This window comes from Lissotriton helveticus, chromosome 4_1 (assembly GCF_964261635.1).
Source record: "Lissotriton helveticus chromosome 4_1, aLisHel1.1, whole genome shotgun sequence".
NCBI classification, from domain to species: Eukaryota; Metazoa; Chordata; class Amphibia; order Caudata; family Salamandridae; genus Lissotriton; species Lissotriton helveticus.
In genome coordinates, this window is record NC_136063.1 from 363,759,336 (window position 1) to 363,777,012 (window position 17,677).

The 17,677-nt window shown below is 46.1% G+C and overlaps 1 protein-coding gene across 1 annotated transcript in view; it reads right to left on the reverse strand.

The window, feature by feature from the left end:
* Positions 1 to 17,677, reverse strand: part of LOC144828000 (fibrocystin-L-like) — a 1,506,874-nt gene that overhangs the window by 114,812 nt on the left and 1,374,385 nt on the right. Inside the window, exon 75 of the mRNA XM_078686147.1 lies at positions 4,387 to 4,552. Within this exon, the coding sequence (XP_078542273.1) occupies positions 4,387 to 4,552 (166 nt within the window). The remainder of the gene's footprint in view (positions 1 to 4,386; positions 4,553 to 17,677) is intronic.

Sequence of the window (17,677 nt, forward strand, 5' to 3'; positions counted from 1 at the left end):
GGGACCTGTACCGAGAGCCTCCCGTGTTGCTCTCCAGCCGTAGAAAGATGTGTCATTAAAAGGATTAGTCACATGAGTGGCCACAAAGACCCATGATTGAACCTGATCCCTCATTTCCATAGACATCTGAATATGCTGGTTGACCTGATGACACACGGGGTTCCATCAAGCCAGGAGGCAAAGATCCTAGACAACAATTCACGCAGGCATTCTCACAAAATGTTGACTCTTAAAATAGGGAGTAAAAAAGAGAGTAGATGATCCAGTAAAAGCACCTCACTACTCAGCCTTCTAATTTGTTCCAAACATCAGAGCTAGGTCACACTTCAAGCTCATTATCGCACCATGGACTGGAAGTCATGAACCTGCTGGAGCTGATGGTGGGGTAGGTAATGCAAAGAGATGAGGCTTCAGGTTCATGGTCTGGGCTGTGGTATAGAAACTGTTTCCTAGGTCAGTCTGTAAGCTGCGATTGATGAACGACAGATGTTTTAAATTTCGTACAATAACATTAACGATCTCCATCGATATTTGGCTTATACATATCATACATCACCGTAGTCACATACATTGCATCATAGCTTGACAGAATATAGTATATCATTAGACGTTAATCCCTTACCATCGCTCCCATCTCCAGCACCCTTTATATACGTCATCTTCAGTCCCACCCTATCGTTGTTCACAGGCTGTTTTCAGGGGTTGAGTCAATCTGCGAAGGTTCACATATATTCCCCCTGAATCGTTCCACTTTCCCCAGATTCAGGACCATTTCTTAGGGCATCCTCTATGTGTGTACACCGCCCTTTCAGCCACCATAGCGACGTCCATGTCCCCTCCCCATTGCTGGTATGTGGGGAGCACTCCAGAACGCCAGTTCCTGGCAATGTTCCTTTTTGCAATTGTCATCCCAAGCGTGGCCCAGTTTTGCATTGCTACGTTTAAATCTGTAGGATCCCAAGCATTCAGGAGGCATCTCTTGGGATCCGGCGGAACCTCTGCCCCCCCCACCTCCGAGATCACATTCATCACGTGTTCCCAGTAGGATTGTATATGTGGGCAGTCCCATATTATGTGATAAAATGTTCCCGTGAGTCCACAGTTTCTCAGACATAATGAGTCAGGCGCGTCCCCCACTACTTATGTAGTATAGTACGCAAATAATATATATGGGGAAGCACCTTGAGTTGTATTCGTTTGAGCTGAGAAGGGATCGCTGCTTCTCGGGCCGACGCTAGTGCGTTCTGCCAGTCTGAGTCTTCCATGTCTCCTAAATCCACCTTCCACCGTTCCCGCAGTGTAATCGTGGGGTTTGGTTGGTTGTTAACTAACTTACGATACGTCTGGGAAATGGCCTTTTTTTCCATATAATCGGTGAGAAGTCTATCCTCCAGGGGTGAGGCCTCTGCTAGTTGGGTATCTGAGGGGATAACACTCTTGAGCGCGTGTCTGATTTGTATATAGCGGTAGAGTTCTGTCTCTGCCATTCCGTACGTGTCTCGCAGTTTTGTGAAGGGCAGGACCTCCCCTTTTACCCACAGATCTCCTATTTTGGTAATACCAATGAGAACAACAGATGTTGATATAGTAACATGCAAAGCTTAATATGTGAGACTTCTGGTAATTTATCAGGAACCTCCATCCCATCGGGGTCTGAAACACCCTGTGAATGTCAGATAAAGCATGTGCCAGGTCGTCTGAATGTATCAATGAATCACCCAGGCAGGGATACATGGCAGCTCCATGACCATCGAGAATCCCACCATAGGAGTCTGGTGAAGCCTTGTAACTTCAATCCAAAAGGCAGGAATTTCAACGGGATGTAGTAAGGAAAGGCCAAAAGCTGTAGGAATTAATTATGTTCCCTCTTGATTCAAAATATGGTGTCCTAACCAGAGAATTTAGAAATCCCCCTGGACAAATCATATGTAGTTTGAGAAGTTTTAATTGCAATTGCTATTGTACTGCACTTTATATTGAACTGAATACAGTAAACAAATACAACACATCATAGGGATAATCTTTTGCAGGACGTCCATCTTGTAAAGTTGTGTCAAGAGCATAATTTGTAAAAGAGTGAGTGCCGGTGCCCAAAGCTTTGCTCAGAACCCTGTGCTATTAAATGCTGGCATGGGAAGCTTCTTTGATGGCCAAAGGAAGCGACATAAAAAATGTCACCAATGCTCAGGCCTTGCTGTGCTTCAGGTAAATTCAAATTGCATATTAGATTACCCATAACAGAAGTGCTCCAAGAGAACAGCAGCCATTTGTATCCACTTTTCACACTCCAGGTCCTCTACTTTTACTAAAAATAAGAACCGCAGATGCTTTCATGACCAGCAATATTATAGGCATTGTTTAGGTGGTGCACATTTGACACCTGCACAATGTGAAGGGATTGCCCCTCATTTGCAAGTGAATATGGCACGTTGAAATTGAGGGACCTATTTTGCCCAATAGACTGTGACATAATGAAGACATAAGAACAGAGGCAGAGAGACCCACAGGGTATGAATTCAATCAGTGTCACGTAGGAAGCGATGCACAGTGAGGGAGGGGCACTGAGGTTTTCATCCCCCTGTTGTGATTGACCAACATCTGTGTACTGTTGAGGACTGCACCCTCTTCCAAAGGCACACCAGCTTAGGCTGCAGTAAAACACTAAATTGCTATTTTACCCTCTGCTTCATCTTTCACTGTTAAGATCTCTCCAGCACATTCACCAACTCAGAGAGGTAGCACGTACATAGGACAGAGCTCACATTCATGTCATTGGGTGCAGTATCCTGATCCGCGCTGGCAGGTCTGGCAGGGGCAATGGGTGGTGCAAGCTGCAATGGCCTCCTGGGGAGGGCCAAGGCACCTTTCCTTTTGCAAATTAAGCTCTTCATCCATGTTAGGTTCATCCAATGAGGGCACTCCCCAACACAAACTGGGATTGTGCACTTTCATGCATTCAGGCAGAAGGTATTTTACTGATAGAAAACGACCAGCAGAGGTCAGTAAAATACCAGAATCACTTTAGCATTCTCTAGATTTCAGTCCATAGAAATTGTCTTCCACAAGCAATAAAAAAAAATTCAAATCTTGTATTTTGAGTGATATGACCACCGAAGGCCTCGATTTTATATTAAAAACAGAGCTTTGGACTATAACATTTTTCTCTGAAAGGCAATATTTCCCTCCATGTGTTCCCATACCTGGCATGTCACGCAGTTTGGTCCTTACTTTCCCTCCATGTTAAAGAACAGTAGATGTTTCAGCACCCAGGCTAATGTGCTGCATATAAGGTCCCAACGGCGAGACCGATTGCATTGCAAATGCTTGTTTCGCTTTGTGATTCTGTAACTAATAATGGCTGTTTTAGAAGATCAAGAGCACTGAAACGAACACTTTTTCTGTAAATGTGCGGTGATATACCATTCATAGTGCGGCAATACCATTTTACCCTAATTAGCAGTTACATTTGGAGGTACAGTATTGCGCGTACAGCTCATGTTTAGCAGGTTTTAAGCACTTCAGATCTTTTCTATGCATAAAAGAGATGCAAAAAGCGGTAAAAGTCAGCGAATACCTAATTGAAACATGTTTCATATACCTTACAGACACCCACTGAGATTTGCAGTCGCAGCTCACAATACTCAGGGGGACGTGGGGTCGCACGGGGGTTATTGCGCGGGGTTTACCGCAGGGGGTTGAATAAAAATAAAAATAAAATTTACCTGACTGGGTCCCGTGCCGCCTCTGCTCCTGGGCCGGGTCAGCGTTTTCCTGCTCCTGAACAGGAACAGGCATGCTCCCTCCCTTCCTATAAGCCAATCACAACGCTGCAATGGCAGCGTTGTGATTGGTGTAAAGTCCAGGACAGCGCCCAGCCGGGCACCTGTAGGGAGGCCATCCTACATAAAGAAAATGTAGAGTGAGCATGACTACTTTGGACAGCCCAAGGGCCGACCAAACAGTCAGGGTACTCAGAGTGGTGCAAGCCACTCCTCCCGCCCGCCCGCCCCCAACCAGGCTTACCCTCCTGCGTGCTCCCCCCCAACCAGGCACATCCCTGCCTTCTGATTTCTCACAGCGGGGGAAGCAGAAAATAAAATGGTATTTAAAATACTATTTTATTTTCTGCTTCTTGCACTGCAAGAAAGCAGTGGGGCGGGGAACCTCCGCCCCAATGGAGGAGCCACCCTTGACTTTCATCTTCAACAAACTGTGAATCTGGGCAACCCGCGTTACCTTCGTGCGCTTATAGTTCCATATGTGTGTCACTGGTAAGTGCCCTGGGAAGAGTAAGGTTTTGTGTGCACTGTACAAAAATGATCATGCTTAATAATGTGTTCACAAGTATATGCATTTCAGTAGATACTCTGTGTTACAAATACTTACCCTACATCAGGTCTGTGTATGAATATCTTTGCCTCGTTTTCAGTGTCAGCCATCTGTATCCCTGACACGTGCACCGGGTGCTGGATATCTTCATTCAGGGGATTTGTGATAAACATCACATTTGTTTCAACTGAACAGACATTCTTGAATCCAACAAAGAGAGTATCTAATAAAAGGCAAATGCGTTGAGTATTTAGAGAACATGATGTGTTACAGCAGAAAGGCCAGAAGAAGAAGAACACATATGTTTGAATTCATAAAAATTATGTTGATCAAAATAAAAACTTTCAAATTATTTTCATTTTTAACAGAAGTGCGCATTTCAACTTTTCAAAGTAAGTCTTTTTATTGCTCACTTCGACTTTCCATTGTAAAATTAGAATCTAGTGGGTAATGGGCTGAAAAGTAAATTATAAGTCTATAATGTAAGTGAACAAGTTACTGACCTTCTGAAACGCCTTATCTGTTAAAGTCAATATAGAGCTGCACATTCCTTACCTTTGAATTTCTCACGTGTCAGACTGTATCAGAAAGATTTTTCGAGCAGTACCCCTACATGCCGGTAGTTGGTGTTGATCGACTCCACGCCTATGGTCAGTGTTGTCCACGCCAGAGTTACGTCGATGTACCTATGTTGGCACTACCCAGACACGCTGATGTCAGTTACTTTTTCACAAGTTTCCACACCAGAAGTGTGGATTAATGAAGTGCACTTGCACTGGTGTGTCTAAACTAGGCTCCTGAAAGGGATCAGCCAGTAAAATAGAAATCTGTCCATAGAGCTGGGAGGGTGGGTGGGTCGGTTAATTATCTTCGGCTAGATATAGTATCTACCAGATAAGGCATTACTGAAGGTAAGTAACTTGTTCATCTGATAGAGAATTCTAGCCGCAAATTTCTTACTTTTGAATAAATACCCAAGCAATACCATCCCCAGAGAAGGGTCTGCGAACAAATGTAAACTAGGAAGTTCAGCAGGACCGAACAGGCATAGTGCTCTTCTCTGTGGAACTGACTATCCCAAATTGCTGCCTGATAAGATATCCAGGACTGGAACTCTGCAAATGCAGTGGTCGCAACTTCAGCTCTGGTGGAATGAGCTCATAAGCCTTCAAGAGGCTGCTTCTTTGCCAATTCACAACCGATCACAACCGATCTTGATGCAGGGTATGAGTCATTGAGAGAAGATGCCCTTCTGTACCGCCCGACCTTTCTTTGAGTCAACATACACTATGAAGTGTTGGTAGTCCTCTCGGTCTTGTGTGCCGTCAAGAATAGAACAACAACGCTCTTTTTGGGTTCAGACGGTGAAGTCGCTCCTCTTCTTTTGAAGGATATAGATAAGCATAGAAGGTGGGCAATGTGACAGATTAGCCCACATATTGACCAACGTGAAATGATGTGACTACTTTTTGCAAGAAAAAGGCCATTGTGCAAAGCACCACTTTGTCAGGGTAAACTGAGAAAAAAGGATGTTTGGTTTGGTTATGAAACCTGCAGCTTGCTCGCCCTCTGGGCAGATGTAGGAATAAAAAGCAAAATACCAGAAAGGGAGGCAGAAAATTTACTTTTCTGTACAATATGATGCAAATCTCTTCCAACTGCAGGCACATACCGTCTTGATGTAGGGACGCCTAGCTTCCAATATAATAAAGCAGACTTCGGGATGAAGATTGAAAGATATCAACTGCCTCCACTCAATCTCCATGCAAGAAGGCAGGTTTGGTTGGAGGACCCTCCCCTGCTGCTATAACAGAAGAACCTCCTGAAGGAGCAGCTCAGATCGATGGCCTGCTCAGTAGCTCGGAATACCAGACTCTCTGTGCCCGGTCAGGAGTCACAAGAATCACATGGGCCCAGATGGTTCTGATCTTCTTGAGCAGTCGGGGCAGGAGTGGTATGGGAGAAAGGCATACAGGAAGCCTGAGCTACACTTGAGACAAAAATCATCTCAGTGCAAGGGCAGCCTTAGAAAATCCAGCCTGCTAACATTGCACATTCTCTGCAGAGGTGAACAGATCTAACTAAGGCTCTCCCCACTGAAGAAAAAGACGTTGTACCACCTATGGACGGTGACGCCATTTATGACCTGCTAGGCATTGATGGCTGAGTTGATCCCCCCCCCCCAGCGTTCATGGAACCTGCCAGGTGTTGAACCACCAGGTAAATGCCCTGCTGTTCCAGCCATGTCCAGAGATGCAGGGCCTCTTAACAAAGTCCATTAGTGTCATGATCCATATTGCATATGGTAAACAAGTCACCTTTGGGACTGAATATTTGGGAGGAACTGAGAGTGCACCTATAATTGAGACAAAGGAAGGCAGCGTAAGGTAGGCAGCGTAAGGTTGACCAGACTTATGATTCAACACTATTAATAAAGATCTAGATTAAAAGCTTGGCACTCTAAATATTAGGACATACAATGAGGTTCCACATCCTCAGTCAATTGATTCGAAAAAAATGACTGGATCAAGGGAAAATTTCAAGACGGCACCATCACGATTTTAAACATGACTGAATGTCTTGAGGATATAAGGATTTCTTCCTGAACAGTGTAAACCATTTCCCTGATCCATAGCAAGATGTGGTGCTCAATATATCTTTTCTTAATACATAAACATGGCTCAAAAGTGGAATGCTAGGTCCTCAAAGTCAAAGATCTCAACCCCAGAAGTCGGCTTTAGACCCACAACCTAAAACATATCAATCAATGTGCATTGTGCTGTGACCAAATTGTAAAATCCTTCAAAGACAGCAATCCATTCAATGGCACAGATTATCATACAGCAGCAGTCCATAGCAGGTCATTCCAGGATACTATTGCACTCTTAATTCTCAGTGAAAACAAAGATGCACAAGAACTTCTGCATCCATTTTATGTCCCCAGTATTACATTAATCTAGACTCCTCTCTTCTCAGGTCTTTTACCCGGTCACCCCCTCGGTTATTCTTCACATGATTGATTCCATAAAATCTGAAGCCTGTTAGGGTTAATTTGTGATTATTCTCAAAATAACTGGCGATAGGATAACTCTTATCCCCATTTATTATGGACTGCATATGCTGTAGTCGTCTGATTTTTAGTTTATTGATCGTACTGCCAACATACAGCTTGTTACAGTCAGACCACAATACAAGCAATACATGATCTGTTTCGAAGGTTAGTTAGTCCTGAATCTTTATTGTACGACCATCAAATGGTCAATAAGTATTCTGATTCAATCCAAACTGGCAAGCTTTTCAAGAACTACATCTCACAACTCCAGGCACTTTTGTAGAAAGACAAGTCTGAGCCTTGGATGGGTCATAGACATTGTGTGTGAGAATATCTCCTAGGGATCCTGTTTTCTTGGAATTAAATAGTTTTCTTTTCACGGACCACTGCCTGCTGTTAAAAAACATTTTCAGTGCCAATCACAAAGGGGAAGGGGTTCTTTGGGAATCCCTTCCCATTTGCAAGTGGCTTACAACCTACTTGAAGTAGGTGGTAAACTGCAATTGTTTTGTGACCCCACTTGTGGTCGCAAAACAATCATACATCCCCCTGTGATTCGCTATTTGGAAGGGATGCCCTTGCCGTTAATTTCCAAGAGAAAGGGATATCGGCCCCAGAGAGTATCATGTTAGAGAGCAAATTTATGTATTTATGATTTCCAGATTGGCCCTGTATAAATCATTCGGAATCCTGTCCGATTCCAGGGCAGGAGCAGTGATACAAAATTCATTGCATCTATTGTTTCATTTAACTAAAAGGAAAGGAAGCTGTATTTGCATGAAGCACTGATTCCTAAAGGCACACTATCTTCCTTATCTGTGTCACACATATTAGTGTACAAATTACTTAAATGGGCCATCCATTCCTGAGGTTATTCACTTAATTCTAGTGCAGTTTTGTGGTCATTTGATCAAACAGCAGCAGTCCTCCAGAAGGCCTAATTATCGTTGATAGTCAGAGCTTTATGTAGGGACATTCACATTGAGCTCTCCCAAGCCCTTTTTTCTTAAACCACTACCTGCCAATATCATGACCTGTACAATATTATCTATAATTGAGAGGTTGATTTACTTGCTACTAGGAGCTCGCTTTTGGTTAACCAAGAAGCTCCATTGTAACAGGCATCGTGTTTGGAGACTGGCTTTCCATTACATCTAGCTGGACCTAGCAACTCCCATATCTGGGTAAATAATAATTCATGACTATTTTTAAATCCGTATGTTCAAGTGGTAGCTGGGATAAAAGTCCAACCTCCAGATTTAGTCTAGTTTTATTATCTCCAGGTTTTTTTCCCACCCAATTTCACCTGATAAATTTCCGGATGTTCATATGCCATAGGTTTCCTAAAACCCTATTTGCCTCACGCAAATAGGGGTTTAGGAGCTGAGGGGGTTGTGGTCACTGTCGACTGGATCCACCGCTTCCATGTCCAGTATAGCAGATCAGAGCTTTATATAAGCCAAACATAGGTCAATTCTACTGCTACAACCGGGCCTGTTATAGGTCATTGTTAACCTGGCACCTTGGCGTGAGTCTCCCTTCCACTTTTTGCTGATGTGCCTCAGATGTTTTGCTGGTATTCGATGCTCAGGGCTCTGCGCCACGGCCAATCCGTGTTCCCAATGTAAAAGTGTATATGTAATTAATTTCCACGATTGGCTTATTTGGTTTACTGTCAGTCCCCAGTAAAGTGCACGAGGAGTGCCGGGGCTTGTGGATACAAATGCTGCTAGTGGGCCTGCATCGCTGGTTGCGCCACCCACAGAAGCGGCCTCATAAGATGTGTCTCGGGTCCACCATTGCAGACCCTGCGTACCGTCTCGTACTGTCACGCTGACTGCGCAAGTGCCCACACTTGCCAGTCCCTGAACCTTCCCTAACCTGCATATCAGCCACCCCTATAGTAGGCCTACGGGCAGGGTGCATTGTACGCGTAAGGTAGGACAAGCCTAGAGTGTGGCATATCCTAGTAGTGAATTACCGCCCTTTTACGTTCGTCATTATTGAAGGGCTACCTGTTCTCTTAGGCCAAGATGAGCTGCCGGAACTATTACACGCTATAGTCCCGGCAGGCTCAGGGAACACGGTAGCACGTCGAGTTTAGTATGCCTGAAATCAGAATAATAAAATACTTCCTTTAGTAAGGTTTGTTTTAATATCTTGTGTTTGCAAATGCTACTTTTAGAAAATTAGCCTTTGCTGGCCTAATTGTTTCAGCCCGCCTCTGCCAGGATGTGTATCTGCTCTCTGGGTTTGTGTGAGTGACAGGGCTGGGAGATTCCCGGGGACAGTCGGGGGCTCCAGGTGGTGAATAGGGTGCTTACTCCAGGATGGGTGGGCGGAGTAGTCCTTGACTCTGGATAGGGTTGTGCTCCACCACCACAATGCTGGCTCCACCTCCTGCGGAGCGTCTGATGTCTCTGCCCTGCGCCCTGAAAGAAGACGGCAGCGTCCTGTCAACAGAGTACTCCAAGACCGGGTTGAACCAGGCTCAGGCCCCATGGCCTGCAAAGACAAAAGAAACGCAGTATAAATATAGGAGCTCCGCTCCTTACAAATCAGATTCAGTTTTGACCACGACAAACCTCTGCCTGACTAGAAGGACCAAGAGAAGCTGAAGGACGGAAACCAGTCTGAATCCTGTAAGACTGGCCTGCAGTGGTGCCTTGCTGAGAACGGAGAGGAAAAGACCAGAGAGGACTTTGTAGACTTGTGCCTGAAACGATCTCCAAGGGCTTGATCGAGAGCTTGCCCCCTGAACGGAACCCCAGGACCATTGGGTTCTATCTGCTTGTGCCCATCTGCTGTTGGGCCTTAGTTCTTATTCCCTTGTCAGAGTTGTGACTCGGGTGCCTTCGCCCCCTCCCAGGTCGTGACAGCTCGGAGCCTGGTCGCCCCGCCATAGAGAGCCCCGCTCATCCCTGAGTCGCTCTCCGCTTCAGTGCCGGGCCGCCTGCTCTCCTGTCACCTCGCCGCTAACGGAGCGCGTTGTGCACCTCTCATCTTCTCCCGCCGGAATCTGCACGGAGCGCCTTCCATAGCCTCGGGCGGTCCGTACGTCGTAACGTACCCGACTGTCTCGCTGTGCCCTCCTGCATACCAAGACCTGTGCCGCACCTCAAAAAAGGCCTCCCCGTACCGTGGTACCGGAAGCCTGGTGTTGCACCCGTCTGCCATAGAACGTGACGCCCCTCACAGATCCACGAGTACGACCCGTCGTGCTAAGAAGTAGTACGTCCCGCAGGCTTGAACGGCGCCTCGCCCCGTGAGCTGCATCGACCTCGGATCGCCACAACCCTCCACAGTCCTGCTCCCCCACCTCGCACCTCGAGGGGGCCCTGAGCCGGAGAGATCCTCTGGAGAACCGTTGGCCTCGTCCTGAGTCCGCCCTCACCAGTAGCCGCGCCTGAAACGCCTCAGACTTCCACAAGCAAGGTACACTTGAACTCCATCCCGAGTTCATATCGGATCCAGGGTCCGCAACGTTCTTATTTCCCTGTCATCGTACCTTGCTGAACAACGAACATTCAAAGACTAACTTGCCTATTGTAATCTGGTGGCCTCAAATCGCTAAACGTTATATGGTCTTGTGATATTCCTGCTTGAATCTATCTTTTATATAAAGTATACGTATTTTTGATACAACTACACGACTGGTGTCCATTTGTGGTGGGTCAGTGGGTTTACTGTGTGTGATCATAAATGCATAACTTACTATTGCCGCGAGGATTAGCCTTGTCTGCTCGCGCCACACTACCTAGAGGGTGAGCAGGGGTTATTGGAAGGAGTAGTTCCCTTGCCCTGACTGGAAGTGAGGGTCCCTGCTTGCCACAAGTGCGTACCTGTGCCAACCAGAGACCTCCGGTTCCAACATTGGTACCAGCGGTGAGGATTTCGGATTTGCATTTATGATTTATGTACAGTAAATTACTGATCACCACGTAGTGAGAGCAGACCAATAACGAGCCACAGATTACGTTCTTGCCGAGAGATCTCCAATCTCCAAACCATGCCTGGTTCACTCCCCGTGAGAGCACCCTCTGTTATCTCTGGAATCGACGAAGTTGACTGGGAAGGGCTTGACAACTGGAAAATGGATCAATTGAGAGCCCTGTGCGGAAAGTTCCGAGTCTCCCAAACGGGCTGCAAAACGAGAATGCAGACCATCAAGGCACTGAGAGCCTGGAAAGAGTCGAGAGAGCCAGAAAATCGGGTGGTAGTGGATCCTACCAACGAGGGAGACCCCTTTAACCTGAGATGCGAACTTGAAAACTTCTACAGAAAGATACGTCTGCACTTTTTCTTTAAGATGTCTCGACCAAGTTCGGACGACAATAACATGGAGGACCATTTGGACCGCAACACGGGTCTCAGACCCAAATCTACGTATATGCCGCTTAACCAACAAGTGCCTGCAAGGGTTATTGCCTTTGAGCAAGCGGTGACCCACGAGATTATGGGCTTGAACCAAACCCGAAAAAAGATCTATCACAATATCACTACAGCAGAAAAACTTGCACTCGCCGGTCTGTCAAAAGACATCTCCCTTACCATCAAACCCGCCGACAAAGGGGGAGCCATCGTGCTGCAACACACTGACACTTACCACGATGAGTGCAAGAGACAATTGAATGATACTAGAGCCTACCGTCGCCTCACTGAGGATCCTACAGCGAGGATTTCCAATGAAATCAAGAGCCTAGTAGAGGAAGCATCATCAGAAGGATGGATCACCCCCCAAGAGGCCAGGTATCTCATCACGGCACACCCAGTGACACCCTATTTCTATTGCCTCCCGAAAATTCACAAGGAGAAGAGACCACCTCCTGGACGACCCATCATATCGGGTATAGGCTCCTTACTCGAGCCTCTGTCCACTTTCGTTGATTTTTTCTTGAAACCGATTGTGAAAGAGACACCGACGTACCTGCAGGACACCGGTGACGTTCTCAGACTATTTGCAGGGATAGAGTTCAACGTCAAAACTGACCTACTGGTCAGTTTTGACGTTGAGTCTCTGTATACATGCATCCCGCAACAGGAGACACTAGACTGCATCAGGAATCTTCTGGAATTGAGGCAACTGGATACAATCACACCAGTACCATTCATTATGGAGTGTGCCAGACTTGCTATGATGGAAAATTATTTTCAATATCAAGAAGACCTCTACCTACAAGTCTCAGGGACCTCAATGGGGAGCGTCTTTGCCCCTAGTCTTGCCAATTTATACATGCATCAGTTTGAGCAAGACCATGTTCTGAACCACAGCAACCCATTTTTCCATCAGGTGTTGCTGTGGAGAAGATATATTGATGACATCATAGTGATCTGGAGGGGTTCATCTACTGAAGTGTCCGATTTTCACAACTGGCTGAATTCGAGGAACCTATACCTGAAGTTCACCATGGAAAATAGTAAAGAGAAGCTTCCATTCCTTGACATTCTAATATTCCCTTGAGAAGGAGGCCTACAGAGTGAACTTTACAAAAAGCCTATGGCACGAAACTCTCTACTATCTTATCATAGTTTCCACCCTCAATCACTCCGTGACAACTTACCAGTGGGTCAATTCCTGAGGGTGAGGAGAAATTGCTCCTCCAACACTCTCTATGAACATCATTCCAAGGAGTTGTCATTGCACTTGAAAGAACGACATTACCCCAATCCTCTAGTACGCCGCGCGTGCAAAAGAGCGTTGAACAATAACCGAGAGGCGCTCATAGAACATACAAGAACAGATACGTCAAAAGACCGGATGACGATGGTGCATACCTTTAGTACCTTGTCCAACGGGGTCAAAAAGATCATCCTGAAACATTGGAAGATTCTCAATACAGTATCAGGAGAAATACCTCGGCCTCTCTTTGCCTTCAAGAGGGGCCCGAGCATCAGGGATAATCTGGTGCACACCAGACCCAGAACTCAAAGAAAGGAAACCACGAACACCCTATGGAACACCAGCCCAGTACGGGGTCATTACCCCTGTGGAGGTTGTGCTGCCTGTCCACAGACACAGAAGACTCTGACAATAGACATCGGTACAGTAAGACCATGGCGTCTGACCAACCATACTAACTGTAACTCAGAGAAGTTGATTTACATGATCACTTGCCCCTGCATGCTGATGTACATCGGCCACACCACAAGAAAGATTAAGCTACGCATCAGCGAGCATAAGAGTACGATTCGTTGCAACAAACAATCCACCTGCTTAACGAATCACTTTTTAGACATGAAACATAAAGCTGAGGACTTAAGGTGGGTGGTTCTGGAACAGCCTTACATCCCTACACACATTACCGATGTTTCACGGTTTCTTTTTGTTAAAGAACAACGTTGGATTTTTAAACTCAAGACCGACGTCACAGGGCTGAACGATAACATACCATGGGTTTCAATCTGATGATCACACTTACCATTTAGTACTTAATTGACCTCTCGTTCGAGGAAACTCAAATTCATGATATTAAGCTAATTTCCTTAAATATAACCGTCTGACTTCTGATTGATTGTGTTAAAGGATGTCATTAGACCCTTTGAGTCAGAATACGGCTGTATCTACCGTCAGGTCCTTGTCTATGAGGCTTGGCTGAGCCCAAGACATTCATGTAAATACTGTGCTAACATTGTGCACTCAGTATAGGCCTGGGTCCGACTAGTTCTGGACATATTGAGTAATTTCTTCCTTACTGGAGGTTGTATTAGTACTACGTAAATGTAGAGCCTATGGTTGTTTATCAGTAGGATTGAGACGAACAACACATTTTAAACTCGGAGCAGTGGTCATTTTGTTTAGTCAACATCGAACATCTGGCCAGGCTCGGACACACTTAATCACTATCATTCTGGTTGGAGCCTTATCATGAACCAGTAAGACACATGGCCTCTAGCCGGTAGCAAGAAGTATAAGTCAATTCAGGTAACACCCATTCCTTGTCAACAAAGGTGACTATAAGAATAGTGGTGATCGGCGGTTGAATAATTTGCATTACTGACTTGTCCTTGGATATGCACTTTATAAACCAGCAATTGCCCAAACCTGCGGTTAAATTTCGTTAATGACCACTTTCAAAGTGAACACTGTGTTGTGTTCAGATAGAGTCTTTTTCACTACAAACACCACTTCCTGTCTTTTCGCTCGAGTGAGCCATGTAGTGTTCAACTTCAAAAGGGAGACCTGGTGCGCATGCGTGAGTTACGAAACACTCACTTATGCGCATGCGTGCGTTGGTAGACACACACGCTTTACCATTGAGCAGTAGACTGTGATGCGCGCACGCGCATTACGTCTCCCCACGGCGGAATTTGAATAAAGTTTCAAACCAGCTGATTCCCATCTGATTGAGATTCTGCCAATCAGTAGCAGTATAAAAACACGGCCCACGCCGACCGTCGGTGCCTCCCCTTCGGCTTTGGACCACGCCGAGAGGTACCGACGGATAGGTAAGAAGGGCGGCCACGCGTATGCAAGGTTATTTTCATAGCTCTGGGATCACCAGCCCTGTTTTTTCCTATCAGCGCTGTTTCATTTCTTATAGCTTAAAACAGCAGTTACTTATAACCTTAATATAGACCTTATTCACATTGTTACTGAAATTGAGAAGAGCCCCCATCAGCATTCCACTGCTTGCTTTTGAGAGAGGCTGTCGTGTAGAGGAGTAGGCACTGCATCATATGCTATCTCATATCGGCGTAGTGACCTTTTATGATATGCTAGAGGATTGTTTTTAGTTTTGGAGCATTGAGCGTGACCACCTTGGTCTCCATTGTGCAGCGGGCGTTAGGGGTAATTTAGAAAACTGAGGTTTCTACGAAAACTTGTTTCAAATAAAACATTTATATAGACATAGGTCGTGACATTTATCATGCCTTGAAAGTGTCCCTGTTTATGTGTCTAGAGCGGGGCCTCATTCTCCGAGCCGTTGCCGGGTGAGGTGAGGCTATCTTCCCACACAGAGTTGGGTAAGTCCATTTAAAAAAAAAATTCTTGAAAAATGTACAGATTATCTGAAGGCGACTATTACAGCGCAGAGATAATATTGTGGCTATCATAATTATGAATGGCAAAGCTGAGTTTTCTTGACTATCATGTTGTTGCACATTTGTGTGTGCGACTTTCAGATCATTGTGCTTTTTATTTAAGTGAGTACAACTTTCATGACTGTACTTTGATATACCAAAAAGTTTTTCTCTCTAATTGTTACAGGGAAAACATCCTCCACATTCGCATCAACTAGGAGGATACGGTAGGATGGTCCTCGTGACCATTTTTGTCACTACTCACAGGCAAAGTATTGTCTGTTGGATTCCATGTAATCACGTTTGAGTTCTTTTCCTTTCACTTTCAATAGTGTAATTTGCAGTAGCATACTAGTTAGCTTGGCCCTGACGAATGCCGGTGAATCTCCACCTTACGGCAGAAACATGTTGGCCTGAATGATTACCAAGCAAAGCTGACAGTGATTTTTTCACACTGTCCTTACACTGTTTTTTAACCTGACGTCCAGGTGAATATTATTAAAATTTCTTCATTTGCCTTGACCGCCATTTTACAACACATCACTTTATCTTTCATTGCACTGCATTACATCAGCATCACCAGTGGTGAGGACACTTTTATCCTCTGGACTATGGCCTAGTAATACAAAGCCAGTACATCAGGGCTTGGGGTCACAGACATAGTTCAAGATGTCCTACATGATGAGGCTCTGCCATGTGGGTGGGCTGATAGGACTTAAACCATTGTTTTAACCTCTAGGCTGCGGGCGGAATTCAGCTGGCACGCTGGGAATTTGTAAATCCCTTTATTCATGACGAGCTGGGCTCGTCATGAGCGTGCGAGGAGGCTACCTCATGACGAGCCCAGCTCGTCATGAGCGTCGAAGGGGTTAAGTGTCTCTCCATCACGTGATAGCTGATGCACTGTACTCTCAGTGTGCCGAGTCTGGTGATAGTCTATTTTACTCAGCTAATTCAGACCTTCAAGTTTCTTTGTTGTTTATGTAGTTCCATTAGGGGTATTAACTTGGATGGTCGTTAAACATAGTCCCTCTGAACCTCCTCTGAAAGTTGTTGTTTCTCCACCAGATAGCCTTATCGAAGTGCAGGGAGGTTTGCCGTCAGAAGAGCTGGAGGACAGGGCCGCAACCAGAGCGCATGAAGTGGAGATGGCCAGATTGAAAGGGCAGATGGCAATGGAGGAAAAGAGGCTCCAGCTGGAGCATGAGATACGCCTGAAAGAATTGGAGCTGAAAGCAAAGAGCTTGGACGCAGCTCCTGGTGGCAGCACAACGCCAGCCCAGGTAGAGTCAAGGGTCTACGTACCGAAGGATGTGGTGAAGGAGTATTTTAAGGGGGATGACATAGGGCAGTGGTTCGGGGCCTACGAGGTAGCCATGTCCTCCCACTGGGTCCCTGGGAGAGATTGGGGAGCGGGGTTGTGGGGACGGTTCCTGACCGAGGGGCGGGATACCCTGCTAGATCTTCCCTCTGAAGAGTCTAACTCCTACCCGCACATGAAAGATGCCCTGATGAATTGATTTGGGTTAACTCCTGAAATGTACCGACTGCGGTTTAGGAAGTGTGTAAAGATTCAGGGGGGTACGTATGTGGAGTATGTGACCTTTTTCTGCAGAGCGCTGGATGGTTGGGTGAAGGGCAGTAAAGTAACTGATTTTCAAGGGCTTCTTGATTTAATGGCATGGGAGCACTTGTCTGATAATTGTTTTCCTGAGTTACGCCAGCACCTGATCGATAGCAAGCTGTCCAACCCGAGGAAGCTTTCTGAGGAAGCGGACCGCTGGCTCCCACCAGGGTCCACAAAGGTCCAGTGGGAGACTCAGCCAAAGGTGGGCAGGGTCCCCAGCAGAAGAGTGGGGGGGACAGGGGAAAACAGAAAGGGTTCCACAAAGGCTCCCAAAGTAATCCCCAAGGGAACCCAGGGAAAGGTTATCAGCCTCCTCCACCCCCGAAATCAACCGGGGCCCCGACAGGTAAACCTGTTCAAAGAGGGCCCATCACCTGTTTTAGGTGTGGCGACCTGGGTCACGTTGCCTCTGACCCTAAGTGTCGCTTGTTTGCAAAACCGGCACCAACTGGTGCTCCGCCCCGGCAACTAGCTAATGTTAATTTTGGGGAGGAAGTAGCCGTCCAAATGGGTGGGGATCCCGTACAGATGACCCTAGTCTCGCTAGGAGACAGTGAGATGGTCCCCGAGAACTACCTACCCAATAACACTAAGAAATATGTGCAGGTAGTGACCATCAACGGTAAGAAGGCGGAGGCTCTTCGAGA